The 14,875-nt window shown below is 39.3% G+C and overlaps 1 protein-coding gene across 2 annotated transcripts in view; it reads right to left on the bottom strand.

Moving 5' to 3' along the window:
- Positions 1-259: 259 nt before the first annotated feature.
- Positions 260-14,875, bottom strand: part of INTS13 (integrator complex subunit 13) — a 16,010-nt gene continuing 1,394 nt past the window's right edge. The window contains exons 2-18 of one of the 2 annotated variants that reach the window (XM_027898531.1): positions 14,079-14,310; positions 13,492-13,566; positions 12,333-12,535; positions 12,059-12,139; positions 10,546-10,636; positions 9,222-9,350; positions 9,030-9,053; positions 7,561-7,645; positions 6,301-6,390; positions 5,680-5,769; positions 4,754-4,932; positions 3,823-3,993; positions 3,378-3,532; positions 2,336-2,566; positions 1,428-1,567; positions 1,158-1,293; positions 260-630 (exon numbers count right to left, since the gene is read on the bottom strand). In XM_027898531.1, the coding sequence (XP_027754332.1) occupies positions 591-630; positions 1,158-1,293; positions 1,428-1,567; positions 2,336-2,566; positions 3,378-3,532; positions 3,823-3,993; positions 4,754-4,932; positions 5,680-5,769; positions 6,301-6,390; positions 7,561-7,645; positions 9,030-9,053; positions 9,222-9,350; positions 10,546-10,636; positions 12,059-12,139; positions 12,333-12,535; positions 13,492-13,566; positions 14,079-14,303 (2,145 nt within the window). In that variant the 5' untranslated portion in view covers positions 14,304-14,310 and the 3' untranslated portion in view covers positions 260-590. The remainder of the gene's footprint in view (positions 631-1,157; positions 1,294-1,427; positions 1,568-2,335; positions 2,567-3,377; positions 3,533-3,822; positions 3,994-4,753; positions 4,933-5,679; positions 5,770-6,300; positions 6,391-7,560; positions 7,646-9,029; positions 9,054-9,221; positions 9,351-10,545; positions 10,637-12,058; positions 12,140-12,332; positions 12,536-13,491; positions 13,567-14,078; positions 14,311-14,875) is intronic. The other variant, XM_027898532.1, reaches the window with a different exon arrangement.

Raw genomic sequence — 14,875 nt, 5'->3', positions numbered from 1 at the left:
CAGTGACTCAGTGTGAGGTCTTTTCCATAATTCCGGACTCCTGAGGAAGTTTCATATAAATAAAAGTTTTCACGAACCAAAAATTACCAACGTTATCGAGCTTATTACAAATCACTCCAATTTTTTTTTTCTTTCCTTTTTTTTTTTTTTTTTTTTTTTTTTTTTTTTTTTTTTTTTTTTTTTTTTTTTTTTTTTTTTTTTTTTTTTTTTTTTTTTTTTTTTTTTTTTTTTTTTTTTTTTTTTTTTTTTTTTTTTCTTAAAACAATCACTGATTTGGAAATATTACCCAGTACTTCCGGGAAAGGACTTTTAAGCTGACTAACGTTTTGGATTCCTTGATTTAGTCCACGGGAGCAGGGGTTTTCTTCATCCCAAAGCACGAGTGGGAACACTGAGGGACAAGCTCCTGTTTGCACACGTGATACGCGGATTTCGTTCTCTCATAGCAAAAATAGGAATAGAAAAAAATGTAAAAACCAATCCAAACCAGAGCTATACAAGTGTATTGAAACAGTACCAAGAGCAATTCCAGCATTAAATATTTCTGGGGTTTGGCCAGGTTTTTTGTCCAGAGGGACGGAATGAAGCCATCACTGCCGGCCCGTTTTTCCGTTTTCCGTCGTTTCCATTCTGAAAGGCAAAACAAGCGGTGAGGCTTGCTATTGGAAATGCCATCAGCAGCTTCAGGAGAAACCTATCAGCCTTAAAGACTTCCATAACTGGTTTTTTACATCACTGACCATCCTGTCTTCCCCTGCCCCAACGATCTTATCTCCTTCTCTGAGCAGCCATCCGAAAGGTTCCCGCGCAGGAACGTTCCAGCAACAACCCTGAAAAGCCACCCATTATCAACCTCACCAAAAGACAAAATATTCCCAAGGCTGGAGAATATTCAAGTGACCAGGGAATCCAACTGGAAAACATGAGCCTTTGGCAGTTTGTTTCAAGGACTTCACCCCTCTCACACTGACCCCTGACTGCCAGCACCTTGGTGACTGGAGAGGTTGGTTTGTAGCTCTCCATCAGCACTATGGGCAAAGAAATGTATTTATCCATTTTAATCCTCAGAAGAACAGTGTCTAATGCTGTAAACTGAAGTGTTCCTCCAGGCTGACCCCTGCTAAGATCTCTGCAGTGATTTATTTACTGATACAAACCCGTTTTCCTCTTTCAGGTGTTGGTACAGCTCAGCTTTGTTGTTGACAGAGTTCAAACGACCAATAAATTCCTGGTGTTTCCTGGAGTTGGCAGTGTTGATTCTGTTGCTCCATAAGGACAGCAAGGACATTGGCCCTAAAATTGCAAGTGAAAAGAGTCTAAGTGATTTCATTTCTGAATTCTTAAACCGTTACCATGGCTTAAAAGAATTACAGATTATTTATCCTTTAAAAGAAATCATAATAAATGTTGCAATTCTTCTGGTTTACCTTTTGCCTTTTCAACTGTGGGCATTTCATCCATTGTAATCAGAGGTTTTTTGTTGGGGGGCTCAGGAGAATCAGGGGAATCTTTGATAACCTCAGCTTCTGCCAGCTCTTCTTTCTCCCGATCCAAAAGACCTTTTAACCTTTGGGAGAGGGAAGAAAAATTTGCTTGAGCAGAACATAATTTCTGATACCACACAATTTCCTGTTACCTTTCCTAGGTGAATTCAGACCCATTCCATAGCAAACCCCTTCTCTCCTAGTCCCTGTTTTTTGTTCCACATTTGCAACTAAAAGTTTCAGTTGTAGGAATGGATTTGGTTGTGCACAGAAAGTCATGAAGGGTCATAGGAGCGGTGGCAATAAAGGTGAAAAGGTCCTCCTGTGTGAAACGATCACAGCACGCACTAAACATGTGCAAATTAAGCTTTTTTGATACCTTTAAAAGAGTTTGAAAGAGGGAAACCAGAACAGACTGATAGACCCTTAACACCCAAGACAAGCTCAAGCAGCAACATGAATTAGAGACAGTAGGACTGTGGACATTAATCCTGATGTTCAACTGCAGAGCCAAACCAATCCACACTGTTCATCTACCTGAATACTAAACTATCTAGAGCTTAAAAGAAGAGAACTGCCTGAGTTCTGAGCCATGCCCTGTATTTCCATAAAGCAGTTTAATGTCTAGTACGTGGTATGGTTGCAGTAAAACCCAACAGCAGCGACTCCTCAAGCTGAAAGGCCCTGCTAAGTGGGCAACAACTGGCCCAAGAACCACACTGCCTCTAAAATATGGGAATCTCAGAAGTCCACTGTAATAAGATGCCCACTTCCCAAGCCTGCTAATATTTACTGATCCAAACCAAGGAGAATCATTATGCTCTGATTTCGTTTCACTTTGGAAAACGCACCTCTCCGATTCCTGCCACGGCTTGTCCGACTCGTAGTCTTTTCCCAGCTTTTCTGACTTATCTTCCTTGTCTTCCCTCTTCCTGCCCCTTTTCTTGCGCTCCTCCTCCTCGGGGGGTTTGCTCCTGCAGGCCAGCAGGCACTCCAGGACCCGCTGGTGCTTGTCAGAGTTGTTGATGTGCGCTCGGACCAGGGTCTCCAGCTCGTTCCACATGATCCGGTACTGCTCATCCCTGCGAAAGGCCAGGCCAGAGGAACACTCAGCATTTCCTCACTGAACACACTGAATGAAAAGGCAGATCCTCGAGAAACAAAAGGAAGAACCCCCCCCCCAAAATCAAAACTAACTCCAGATAGATTCCCTGTCCTCCTGTACTGGAGGTCTGTCCACCTGCACGGTGCATTCCACGTTTCCCAATGAACACCCAGAGCCAAGTTTAAACTGAAATGACTTCTGTCCACTGACATCACAATTTTCACCAGCTCTCACTGCCAAAAGGCACTTCTGAAACCTCTCAGGTGTCCGCTAACTATGCAGTGTCATGTACTGACATGCAAATGAATTATTATTAAATTCTGTGGATTAAGAAATAAGGACTGTAAATAACTTCCAGTCCTGTGGGAAAATCCGTATCTTAACGTCTTTTCAGCCCATATTTAAAGTAATTGTTTCAAAACGCTTGGGATATTTTAACATTACCAATTTGAAAGCATTGTTTCTTTATAACATGTTCAAGTTTTCCTTTTAATTAATGGGAAATGATTCCACTTTGTCCAACTTGTATCCATCACAATGACTATCTCTGCTTTCACATTTTTTAGCACACTTTTAAAGTTCCTGGGTAATAAACTGATGAGAGTTCTTTTCCCCCACCATACAGTGCTGTGACAGCCCCTCAATGATACAGGCAAATGATTCACAGCAGATACAACATTTCAGTTTACTATGTATTATTTCTGGCTATATTTTGAAAATCTGGTATGAAAACAATGAAGTATTTCTGACAGAAGTCCAGCACAAAGAAAGAGAGAGATGCATGTCACCTTTTTGGCCCCTTTCCTCTGGTTCCAACTGTTGAAATGGGCAGTGGGTCATTTTTCCTCTCCATGTCAACCAAATTGTAAATTGTTTTTTGACAGTTCAGAACATCCTCATCAGTCATTGCCTCCTTTACAATCACGCTGGCCAATGGCACCACCTGCAAGGCGAAAGAGAAGCCAGTGAGACAATCTGTGTGTAAATAATCCCACCTTCTTCTCCTAAATTTAGCAGTAACTCTGAGCAGGTCTAAATAGATGTGTGTTTTCTTGACCCAGCTCAAACATTCCACCCCCACTTGGATGGCATCCCAGTGATCTACTGCATTAAATACAGAGCGTGCCAGCGAAAATAAACTGATTTTGTGGGGATTTATCATAAAAACAGAGCTAATAATTCACCAAGGGGCAAGGTGAAACTTAATCTAGAAGAGACCAAAAGGTTACTTACAGCCTGCATGTTGAAGATGGTGGTCTGAGAAATAATCATAGGCCAGTAACGAGTGTGTTTCTCTAACTGATCTTTTGCACGTTCCAATGGAATTTCAAGACTTCCATCCATCTTATATCTGGGCTCTAGAAAAGGAGTTAATCGGTTTTCCCTCATAAATTCACCAAAATCCTAATGATAACCAAACAAGATACAATTAGGCATTTCTCTAACACAGGAACTTTCACTGAATGGGTTTATCACTAACCTGCACCACCCCCTCTGCTCTCCCTGGCCCTGCCAACCCCGAGCCCTTTTCCAGCTTTCACCTGGACAAATTATCAGGGTGAACACAAAAACAGTGGCACAGAAACAGGGGTTAAACATCCAGGAGGAGGCCTTCTGGATCTGCAAGGTATTTCGTGGATGGTGAGAGTTATACTGCATTTTTCCAGAGGCCACTTCTGCTTGTTTACAAGAGATACAAGGGATATGTGGAAAATAATAATGGAAATGTAAAATTAACGCCAGCTGATTGTCTGCTCCGTTATCAGGGCTCAAAGCTGACAACTTCATCTTTTCTATTTACTGTACAAGCCATTCCTGTGCAATCTATCCTTCTGACAACAACTGGGAGACAGCCCTACATGTATCCCACCCCCAGGAAGAATTTGCCAAGAAAAATTATAATTCTAGACCCAGGACAAATTCAAACACTCAGACTGCACAAGGAGGCGAGTCCTTCTTTGACACAGCATCAAAATCATTTCATGAAGCACAGCAACCAGCAGATGTACTGTTTTGTATCAGTTATCTATCAGCAGTACAAAGTTTGGCTCCTGCTCTCCAGAAGGTGCTCCAAGGCTTCCTTCACCCATCTACTGCGATGGGCAAGAGGAGCAACAGTTCAGAAGATTAAAAAAAAACAAACAAACAACCCAAAGGATCTTACTGTAATCCTGTAGTCAGTGACTCTTCCACCACACCCTTCACTAATTGATGGGGGATCTTCCAGAATTGACCTGGAGCTGCTTAAAACATGCAAAAAGATTTCCCCCCCGTGGCTGCTGAGCATGTGGCTGATGACTTTGGAGCCAGACTTGCGGGGCTGTTCCAACAAAACCGAGCGACCTGTTGGGAACCGGGATGGGGTTTCATCAGTTGCTGCTTTGATTTTTGAATTAAAGCTACAGAAATAGGTGTGAAACGGCCCTGCTGCTGAAACCCCCTCATTAAAAGCAACTTCCGAGAAGTAATAAAGTAATCACTTGGGTGTAAAGGCATCAGTTGATTCCTGCTGTCGGTGCTGGAGATGGATGTAGTTTTTTGGAGACAGAGGAATAAAACTTGCCTTGGTTCCAGGAAAATAAACTATGCATAAAAGGGAGCATTTTTCCAAATAAGCTCCTCGTTATGGGGGAGCAAAAATACCAAAATTACCTGAAAGATGCTGTTAATTTTGCTTCTAACCATTTTTATTAATCAAAACACTTTTTTGTTATAGAATCTTAAGGGAAAAATACATGAAAATATCGTTTTTAATGAAACCACTGCACATTTAGACACTCAAGTGGCTTGACTGAAGAAAACATTCCACTGAAAGGATGTTTGCAATGCAATTTTGCTTGCAAACAGACAAACACTGATATTAATACTTGCTCCTTCTTTACATCTTTTCTCCCATCCTGAAATTTCAAAACTATTCCATCTGCTTTTCAGGACATTTAACAACTTTCTTCTCTTACTTGCAGGACGTGTTACAATAAACTTGGTATTTTTACAGTATTGAGACATTTACTGATGCACAAACCAACATGTGCTCCAACTGCAGCGTTGACAATTAAAACATGAAATAATTAGCCAAGGACACAAATTTACCATTGAGGAGGAAGTTTGTAAGGCATGAGGAAGGTCTGCTATTTACATCTACTGGTGAAATTCTGTATGCTCCAGTGCAATAGTGCAGCTCTGAAAAAACAAACACAGAAGTGGGCAGAGAGGTTGAGTGTCATTCCACAGACAGGAAAAACCACCCACAGAATAAAAGGAAGGAAGGAGGAGGAAGTCAATTCACAACCAGCAGCAGAACTAAAAAATCTGGGTGCCTCTCGATCTCAAAGCCTGCTCCCTTCACCACCTCCTTGGAACAGTTCACTGGGAGGATTCCCAATCCCCCTCAGCTCTTTATCTCCTGACAGATTTCCCTGTACAGTTTGCCTGCTTTTATTTCTCTTTATTTTTGATTTGCTGGCTCAGTGAGTCAGCATTTATTGCTAACAGTCCCCAGGGGATTCCTGTGTTACCTCAGGAATTCCCTTTCCCTCCCATACTCAGATGTGGGCAGAGATCTCTCCCTCCGTCAGATCAGAAAGTTGATACAGAGGGACTGATTCTATCATTGCACACATTTAATTCCCTGATAAAGCTCAAAAGGGCACAGAGGGGGACAGGGCTGAGCACCAGCTCAAGACCAGCTCTGGAAGGTTCCAGGCTACCTACCCACGCTGTTTGTCCGAGGGGTGCACCACTTCAACGTCACAGTTTCTTTAAAAGTGCCTTCCCTGCTGTTGCCACCCACGTGATTATCACCTGCAGAGAGAGAGGCAGACAAAGGGGCTGATCGACCACGTTTCCTTCATTGCAGCAGAACAGCTCTGAACTTTTAAGGTGCAAAATACACATAAACATGATCATGTACTGACCAGACATGTTTTATTACTAAAATGCCTTCATGCAAGGTCTCACTGGTCTTGCAAAAGCCACCTGATGGCCTTAAATTAGACATTATCAATACGCTTTCACAATAAACTACATTTCTTCCAGTGAGCTTTGAGAGTCTTCATGATCTCTGGCTCATGTTGCCTCAGGAAAGAATTAACTGAGTTCTGCATCAAGTTTCACAATTACACAGTCCCTGAAGAGCCCCAAATGCACAATATTTGGAAAGAAAAACACAGACATTACCAGGCAACACTGCTGGGCTGGGCTGGCAACAAAGTGGGTAGGGTTGAGTCTAATCTTAAGAGTAAGTTTTATTTCATATCAGACATTTACATGTGAAAGATTAGTTTGATGTGCTTATTAAAACCCCTCCCGAGCCCTTCCAATAAAACTTTAGGCTTTCCAACATCTTAACACAAATTCAGGTGAGTCCCCAATCATTACTGTGACACTCTATTCTTTTCCATCAATCTTTAATCCAACACTCCACTGAACTATGGGGGACAGATGATAGAGGAATTCCTTCTTTTCCTCAAAGTAATGGTAATCTACTTAAGAGGAAAAAAGGTACCAGCTCCCCAAAATGGTCATTTATGGACCACAGGACTTTTAATTCCACTAATACAGAAGTTCTAATCTATTAACAAAATCTTACATCAAGCACTATTTCCTCTATAAAATAATTTTGCATAAGGCTTAGTGTCGTGTTTTTCTAACCTCAAGTTGAGTTATTTAAAATTCACTGCAGAGGAATATTGGGTAAGAGCTCCAAATTCAGAGATAAAATGGGAGGTATTTCAAATCTCACAGAAACAACTTGAACACGTGTGAATGTGACCTGCTTTTCCACTGCCATGTCCTTATTACTGTATTAAAACATGCCAAAAACGAGTAAAACTCCAATGCCAACATTACAAAGGAAGCTTTTTGGGTTGCAAGGACTGGAAGAACCTGCTCCTCGAGCCTGAGATTTCCAGGGATTTGAAGCTCCCACCATTTCTGATCAAAATCCACCTCTGGAGGGCTATTTCCACTCACCACTCTTTAAAAAGTCAACGTGTGCCTCTTTGTGATGAAGCAGCTCCACATCATAGTTGGCTGATGTGTTAGCATGTTGTTCTTCCTTTAAAACAGAAAGGCAGAAAGAAGGAATGTAACTCTTTCAGCTTGAAATCATCCTTTCATAAAAGAATCGTTCTACATTTCCCTTTCACTGCAGAAGGAAACAAAACAAGGTCTCCGAAGCGCCTCAGACAACAACGGGATTGCAAGGTTGAGGAAACTGTTTGCTCTCTGAGCTGTTTGAAGGTGCAGGCACCTGCTTTTCCTCCTTTTTTTTTTTTTAATTCCTCTTTTTACAGGTGTACATAGTGCAAAAGAGGTAAAAATTAGGCTTTATTTAAATTAGGGAAGGAAAACTACGATAATGGTGGATATCGCCAGCAGTTACAGCTTTCTGAGCAACGAATGGTCAATGACAATTACTGTTCATAATTAAACATCTCGAGAAACTTCTTATCATTTCCTTCCACTTAAAAAAGATCTAAGAGTGCACCCCTTTACACTTTCACAACTTCAGAATGTGGTTCTGCACAGAGGACACTGCATCTTTAAACAGCCACAGAGGACTCGCAAGAACGGAACAGTGAGTTTGGTAATTTATTCCAAGTTTAAAAACATAAATAAAATTAAAAAAAAAAAAAAAAAGAGAGGAAAAACCCCACAGAGAACCCAACATAGTCTATCACTATAAGGACAAAGGCAGAAGGGAGAGGCATAACAGCAGCACACAGGTCAGAAAGTTCCAGACAAGGTATTTGCAAACTTAAGTCACGTTGGTGCCGTGCCCCATGTTTCAAAGTTTCATTAAAGGTGTGAGAATAATTTTAATGTCATGGTTTAAATTGTAAAATCCATACAATGCTGCTAGTTTTCAAAGGTGCAATTGCTGATTGAGTGCATGAGAAGGTAACGGATTTTTTTAAATCATGGAAGGTACCTGCCCCTGCCCTTTTTGTTTGCCTGAATATTGACACTCCTGATTCAAATTTCTCTTGCTGCCTGCTCAGAGAACGGTTGTAAACTCAAGATGTTCAATTTAATATGTTTCTTAACCAGCTCTATCCAGTCCCAAGTTTCTTGTTTGTGGATCTTCAAACTGCAAATCCTCCTGGGAAAGCCTTAATCACAACCCAGCTCTCAGTTACAAACACCTTTATGTTGGGTGGGCACGGTAATGAAACAGAGGAAAAAAGAGACTCACTATGCCACTAGAATGCACAAGGGTCAAGAATATCTAAACACAACTAGAAAAAGACAAAAGAATCACAGACAAATTAATCTGAGGTAAATAAGATTATATATTTATATAAAGTAACACAAATAGAACTGAAATAACTTGTATTGCCACACCAAAAACTGAGGTTCAGCAATACAACTTTTTTGTTCTGTGATCCTTCTTTAAATTTTTTTTTTTTTTTATTTCCCCCTTCTTGATTTTTACTAACCTGGTCACAGACATTGAATGTGGGCTAATAAAATAAAACAAAAAAAACAAAACAAAACAAAAACAAAACAGAAAACATGATATGGAGAGAAAAACAATGTAAAAATTCAATTCAAATGAACATTAAAAAGTTTTCAAACAAATTTAGAAGTGATGCAGGAAAGTTCCCACAAAGCTGTAGACACAATATTACCTTCATGGGGATGTTTGTGATGGTGGTTGAAGCCAAATCAAAGTGTTGTTGCACTAAAAGATTCAGTTTCGTGGCCAAATGCCTCCCTGCACGGACACTGTGCACCTCACTGGTCAGGACAGGTGAGAGCTGGAACAAAAGGGACACGTGGAATTCCTGGATTAGGCTCTGGTATCATGGAACAGTTCATTCCAAACTCAGAAAATAAGTATTTACAATAAGTTGGGGCGGGGGGGGGGGGAAACTCCCACCCAAAAAACCCACAGCAAGGGAAACAACAAGAAAGAAGCAGAAATTACTCTTAATTCAGAATTTTGAGGTTATGCCACTTGCTCCAATTGCAGTTAATACAAATGGGTGAGAAAAATTTAGGAGTGCTAAAAAAAAATCTGGGTTGTTAATTGTTAATAAGAACTTTTCTTTGTTTTAGCTACTGAGTAACAGGAGTAAAGTAATTTTTATATATGGACCTGTAAAAGCCTCATATATTTATATATAAAATAAACACAAGCCATGAGATGTATCTGATTTTTCCTCACACAAAAAGAACATTGGTTTGGAGCTTAAAAAAAAAACCACAACTACAAAGAAAACCTCCCAACCAAACACAAAAAAAATGCACAAGAAAACTACCCCAAACAAGAAAATCCCACAACCAACCAAACAAGACCAAAACAACCAAACCAAAACAAGAAAACCAAACAAAAGCCCCCAAAACCAAACCAAAACAACAAAACCCCAAAAATTAAAAACCACAAAAAAACAAACCAAACAATCAAAACCATCCAAACCAAATAAAACCAAACAAAAATCAACAATAACAAAAAGAAAAAAAAATTAACAAGAAAACCCCACAACAATCAACTCCCCCAAAACAATAATAATAATAATTAAAAAAACTCTAACAATAAAAAATCCAAATCAACTAAAAAAAATCCCCAAACCCAGTGTCTGCCTTACAGAGGGAATTAGAATTCAATTTATTGCCTCCTGTTATTTTTTTTTTTTTTAGCACAACTACAGCAGAAGTTTGTAGAAAAGAATCTCAGGAAGGCAGCTGTTACACTCCTTTTTATTTAATAAATAACATGCAGGACCAGATGCCTTTTCCATTAAGAAAACTTGTTTTCTTGTGTCTTTTCTCGTTCTTACAGACAGCACAGTAAAATGCAGAGCAAAATGAGGAATAAATTACTGAATATTCTGTATGTACTTGATTCCCAACAACCACCACACGTGGTTTAGCTGCTGTACAACTGAGAATAACTGGCACAAAGCCTGAGATGGTTCATCTTTGGTGAAATTTTCTGTTTCAGCTCCTCACCTCTTTTTTAGGGCGATCTGAAACCAGGCTGTCTTCTCCAACGGGGTAGGTGTGGATCAACACCAGCTCACACTTCTGAATCTGCATTAGACTGGAAAATAAAACACATTTTGTTGAGCCTGGAAATGAAATCCATTCTGATTTATAAACATGTATTAACAGTGTGCTTTTTCCAGGGGTAGAAGCGAGGTTACACTAATGATTTTTATCAGAACAAAAATAAAAACATAACATCTGTGGCTCTTCAGATGCTCCAGCAGTGTGTTTGTTTTTTGGACAGATCACTGGGGCAACCTTGGGCAGCTTTTCCCAGTTGGAAAGTGCCACTAGAGGGGATTTGTGCCTCCAAGGGTGGGTGTTAATAAGGGGATCCCATGAACATGGAAACAACTACCCAAATAATCCAGAGATTATTATTATTATTATTACTATTATTATTATTATTATATCCTAATCTGGCTGAAAGTTTGGGAAGATCAGGACATTGTTTCACATCTCTACCTACAGGAATGAGACCATTTTTCTGTCTTTCCAGCAGACTCAGAACCTGATTCCCTGGACTTTACCTGGATTTTCTTTATTAAAAAAATACATTCACATTTCATGAAGATATGCCAGGCATGTGCAGGGTGAGAGAAACTCAGTTAAGTTTCTCTTAATAAAATAAAAATATCTAATAGTAAGTAAGTAAATGATAATGATAATAATAATAATAATAATATTTTAGTAGCATTATTACTGTACTTATTAATATTAACACATCAATAATTACACTTTATATATTATTTACATATTTCAATGTAATTATATGTCTTATTTTGATATATTTACACATGTTTTATATTTATATAAAACATACAAAAATATATTTAAATATATTTACATTATTACTGATTTATACTATTAGATAAATATAAAAGTATTTTTAATGTATGTATACAAATATATTTAAGCCCCAAAATATATTTTTTAAAAAGTTATAGGCTAATACATATTTATAGCATATTAGTATATACTAAATATATATTTTTACAGAAGAAAAATAAATCTTAGGAATTACTGATAATATCAATAGACAATAAGGATGATGATATGGGTTATTACAATAATAATGATAATAATAGTTATAATAATAATAATGACAATCATGATAATAAGTGTGTAAAAAGCAAAATAATCACAATAATAATAATAGTAATAATGACAGTGTGTAAAAAGCAATACCACTGGTCAATAGTAATATTAGTAATAATAATAGTAATTATTATAATAATAATAATGTATGTAAAAAGCAATGCTCAATGGTTAATTGTAATATTAGTAGTAATAACAGTAACGATGATAATAATGTGCATAAAAAGCAAAACTCAGTGATCAATAATAACAAGAATAAGTGTGTAAAAAGCAATACTCACTGGTCAATAATAATATTAGTAATAATAATAATAATGTGTGTAAAAAGTAATACTCAGTGGTCAATAATAACAATAGGTGTGTAAAAAGCAGTACTCACTGGTCAGAGTTGGCTGCCAGCTTGTTGTGCTCATGGATGGTCTCCTGAACACAATCCTCCAGCATCCGAACGTGGCTATCACTGGAAAAACACCAGGAATTCCTTTCAATGCTGGACCATCCACCCCCCGGCTCACCGAGCGCTCCCCTCCCTCCAGCCCTCCACAAACAACACCTCCAGCAGGGCACAGGCACCCAAACACTGAGCTGACTCTCTGAGGGTGGCAGGCCCCGATCCCACAGACACCCCCAGGATCCCCCAGGACCCCCCAGACCTCTTGGCGTTGGTGATGCAGATGATCCTGCCCCGGTTGCCCACGCGCTCGGCGTTCTCCAGGAGGCTGGTGCGGGCCTCGTGCTGGTACTCGGTGATCTTGCACAGGGCCTCCACCGCCGCCACCAGCCCGTGCAGGATGCTGCAGCACTCGGGGTCTGCCCGGGGGTTTGGGGGCCCCACAGCTGCCAGGGCTGCCATCAGCTGGTGGGAAACAGGGAAAGAGATGAGCACCGGAATGTCCTGGGCACCCAGCTGGGATGTCAGCACTTGGACGTGCCAATTAATATTGTCGGGAGATGAACAGACAAGATAAGTAACCAGCACTTGATGTTGGCGGCCCTTCTGGGAAACATCCTAAATCACCCTCTGCAATTCAATTTACTCATTGTTACTGAGCCTTGAGAATATAATATCCTCATTTATTACATTTATTATACCTGCTTATAATCACAAGTTTCACCCAACACCTGAAAGACACCCCAGCATTATTAAAGGTGCCATTTTGCTTTCAATTCCTGAGAATCCGAAAATTCAGTTCCTCCCCTATGAAAGTTTTTCCAAGGATGAGCCCCTTTCAGTATGAAACAATATGATAACAAAGAGGATAGTTACAATTAATGTTTCCCATGGTTTGATTTGGTTTTTTTGTTGTTGTTTGTTTTTGTTTTAGTTTGATTTTTGTTGCTGTTTTGGTTTGATTCTGGGTTTGATTTTGTTCTCTATTTGTGTGGGGGGTTTTTGTTTGGTTTTTTTTTTTTTTTAGCCTCAAACCAATGTTCTTGTTGGCTGGGGAAAAAAAAATAAAAATCAGCTGCATCTCATGCTTTGTGTTTATTTTCTGTGTGTGTATTATGATGAACTTACAGGTTTATTTGCCTGTCATGCAAATTTAAAAAAAAAAGAAGGAACTTAGTAAGTAGCACAGAATTACAGCAGAAATACATAGGTAATTTCATATTATTTAATACGTAAATCTAGAGTGAAACACTCTTTAAATTTTGTAGGGCAATCCAGCCTTGAAATTGTTATGCAACAACTTCAGACCAGACCCACCAATATCTTAATTAACCTGAGTTATTTCATACTGAACATAACAAAATGTTGCTATTTATTCCACAATTCAGCTACACCTACAAAAGACCAGCTGCAAACCATACCTCCTGCAAGTTCTGATCTTCTTGAGTCCAAGAATTCAAGACATGAGCCCCAGAATCACTCACAATGAAGTTCACCTGCAAGGATCAAAAAATAAAATCACCTGTGAGGTAACAGGCATTATAGTGCTACTTCCCCAAATCCAAACAAACACGAATTACATTCCTTTTTGCTTGTATTTTTAAGCCACAAAGCCAGTCTCTACACCAAACCAGAACTGCAGATTATTAAGGATTTCAACAATCAAGCAATATTTTCAGCAGAAAATAAAATACAACACTGCAATACTGGACATCATTCTCCAAGGACTCTCATGGTGCCTCATGAGTTAAATGTCCAGCAAGATTTAAAAAACATCACCCAGGAAAACATATTTAGAAAAACAGGGAGCTGCGTGTGCCAAAAAGCTCTCCCCCTTTCCCAAACTGGCAGTTCCAGGGTGATCCCACCTCTTCCCCAAGCCCAGAACTCCTTGGAAGTCAACACCATACATTTCACATTTCAATCTAACTGTTAAAAGACTTAAATCCACTTAAAAATAAGAAAGAAAAATATTCCTCCCACTATCAAGAAGGCTGGAGGAACTCACCAGTTTCTTGAAAGGGAAGATATCATACATTATTCTACAGTATTCCATGGATGATTCCACGGAGCAGGTCCATAGGGACTTGGAGATGGGTGCCAGAGGGATAATTCCCTGGGTCCTGTTCTTCACCAGCATGTCGAATTCAACGTGTTGCCTGCATGATTCTGCCATGTAGGGGCAGTGATCCACCACGAAAACAGTTTTATGAGACTCAGAAAATATTTTCATTTTCTTCCTGAAAGAAAGAAGGCACCAAAGTCAGGGAGGAACTGTCCGAGTGGCAGGTGTCCCTGCCCACGGTGCCTTCCTACCCAAACCACACTGTGATTCCATGATTCCATTAAAACTTTGACAGAACTGTTCAGAGTTTTTAAAAAACACCAAAATCCCCACTTTAAGAATCTATTTACATGGAGACAAACATTTCTCTAGAACTCTAATCCATATTCAGCAGAGTAGGTTTCTAACCAGAAGAAACTACTTTTTCTCAGGAGAAAAAAAAAGCAGAAAAAAAGATTATACCGCTGAGAAGGCAACAAGAATTCACAGTATTGCCCTCCCCATTTCCCTAGTTAAAATAAAAAAATAAAAAAGCAAGTAGCAACTGCTTCCTACTGAAAGCTTATTTCCTAAAATAAAAGTTACATGGGAAAAAAAACAACTTACGGTTAAACTTTAAAGAACTTGAAGTAGCCCAATCAGATTTTAAAGTGATTTATTTCAGCCTTTACTGTGCTAAACACATCTTGATTTTTTTTTTTAATCTCGCATTTGCACCTGTACCTCAGTCTCTCCCTGAC

This window comes from Empidonax traillii, unplaced genomic scaffold (genome assembly GCF_003031625.1).
Source record: "Empidonax traillii isolate 1590-97213 ecotype Southwest subspecies unplaced genomic scaffold, ASM303162v1 scaffold601:size890739, whole genome shotgun sequence".
NCBI classification, from domain to species: Eukaryota; Metazoa; Chordata; class Aves; order Passeriformes; family Tyrannidae; genus Empidonax; species Empidonax traillii.
The sequence above is the reverse complement of the archived record's forward strand: the minus strand, read 5'-3'. Positions and strand labels throughout refer to the sequence as shown.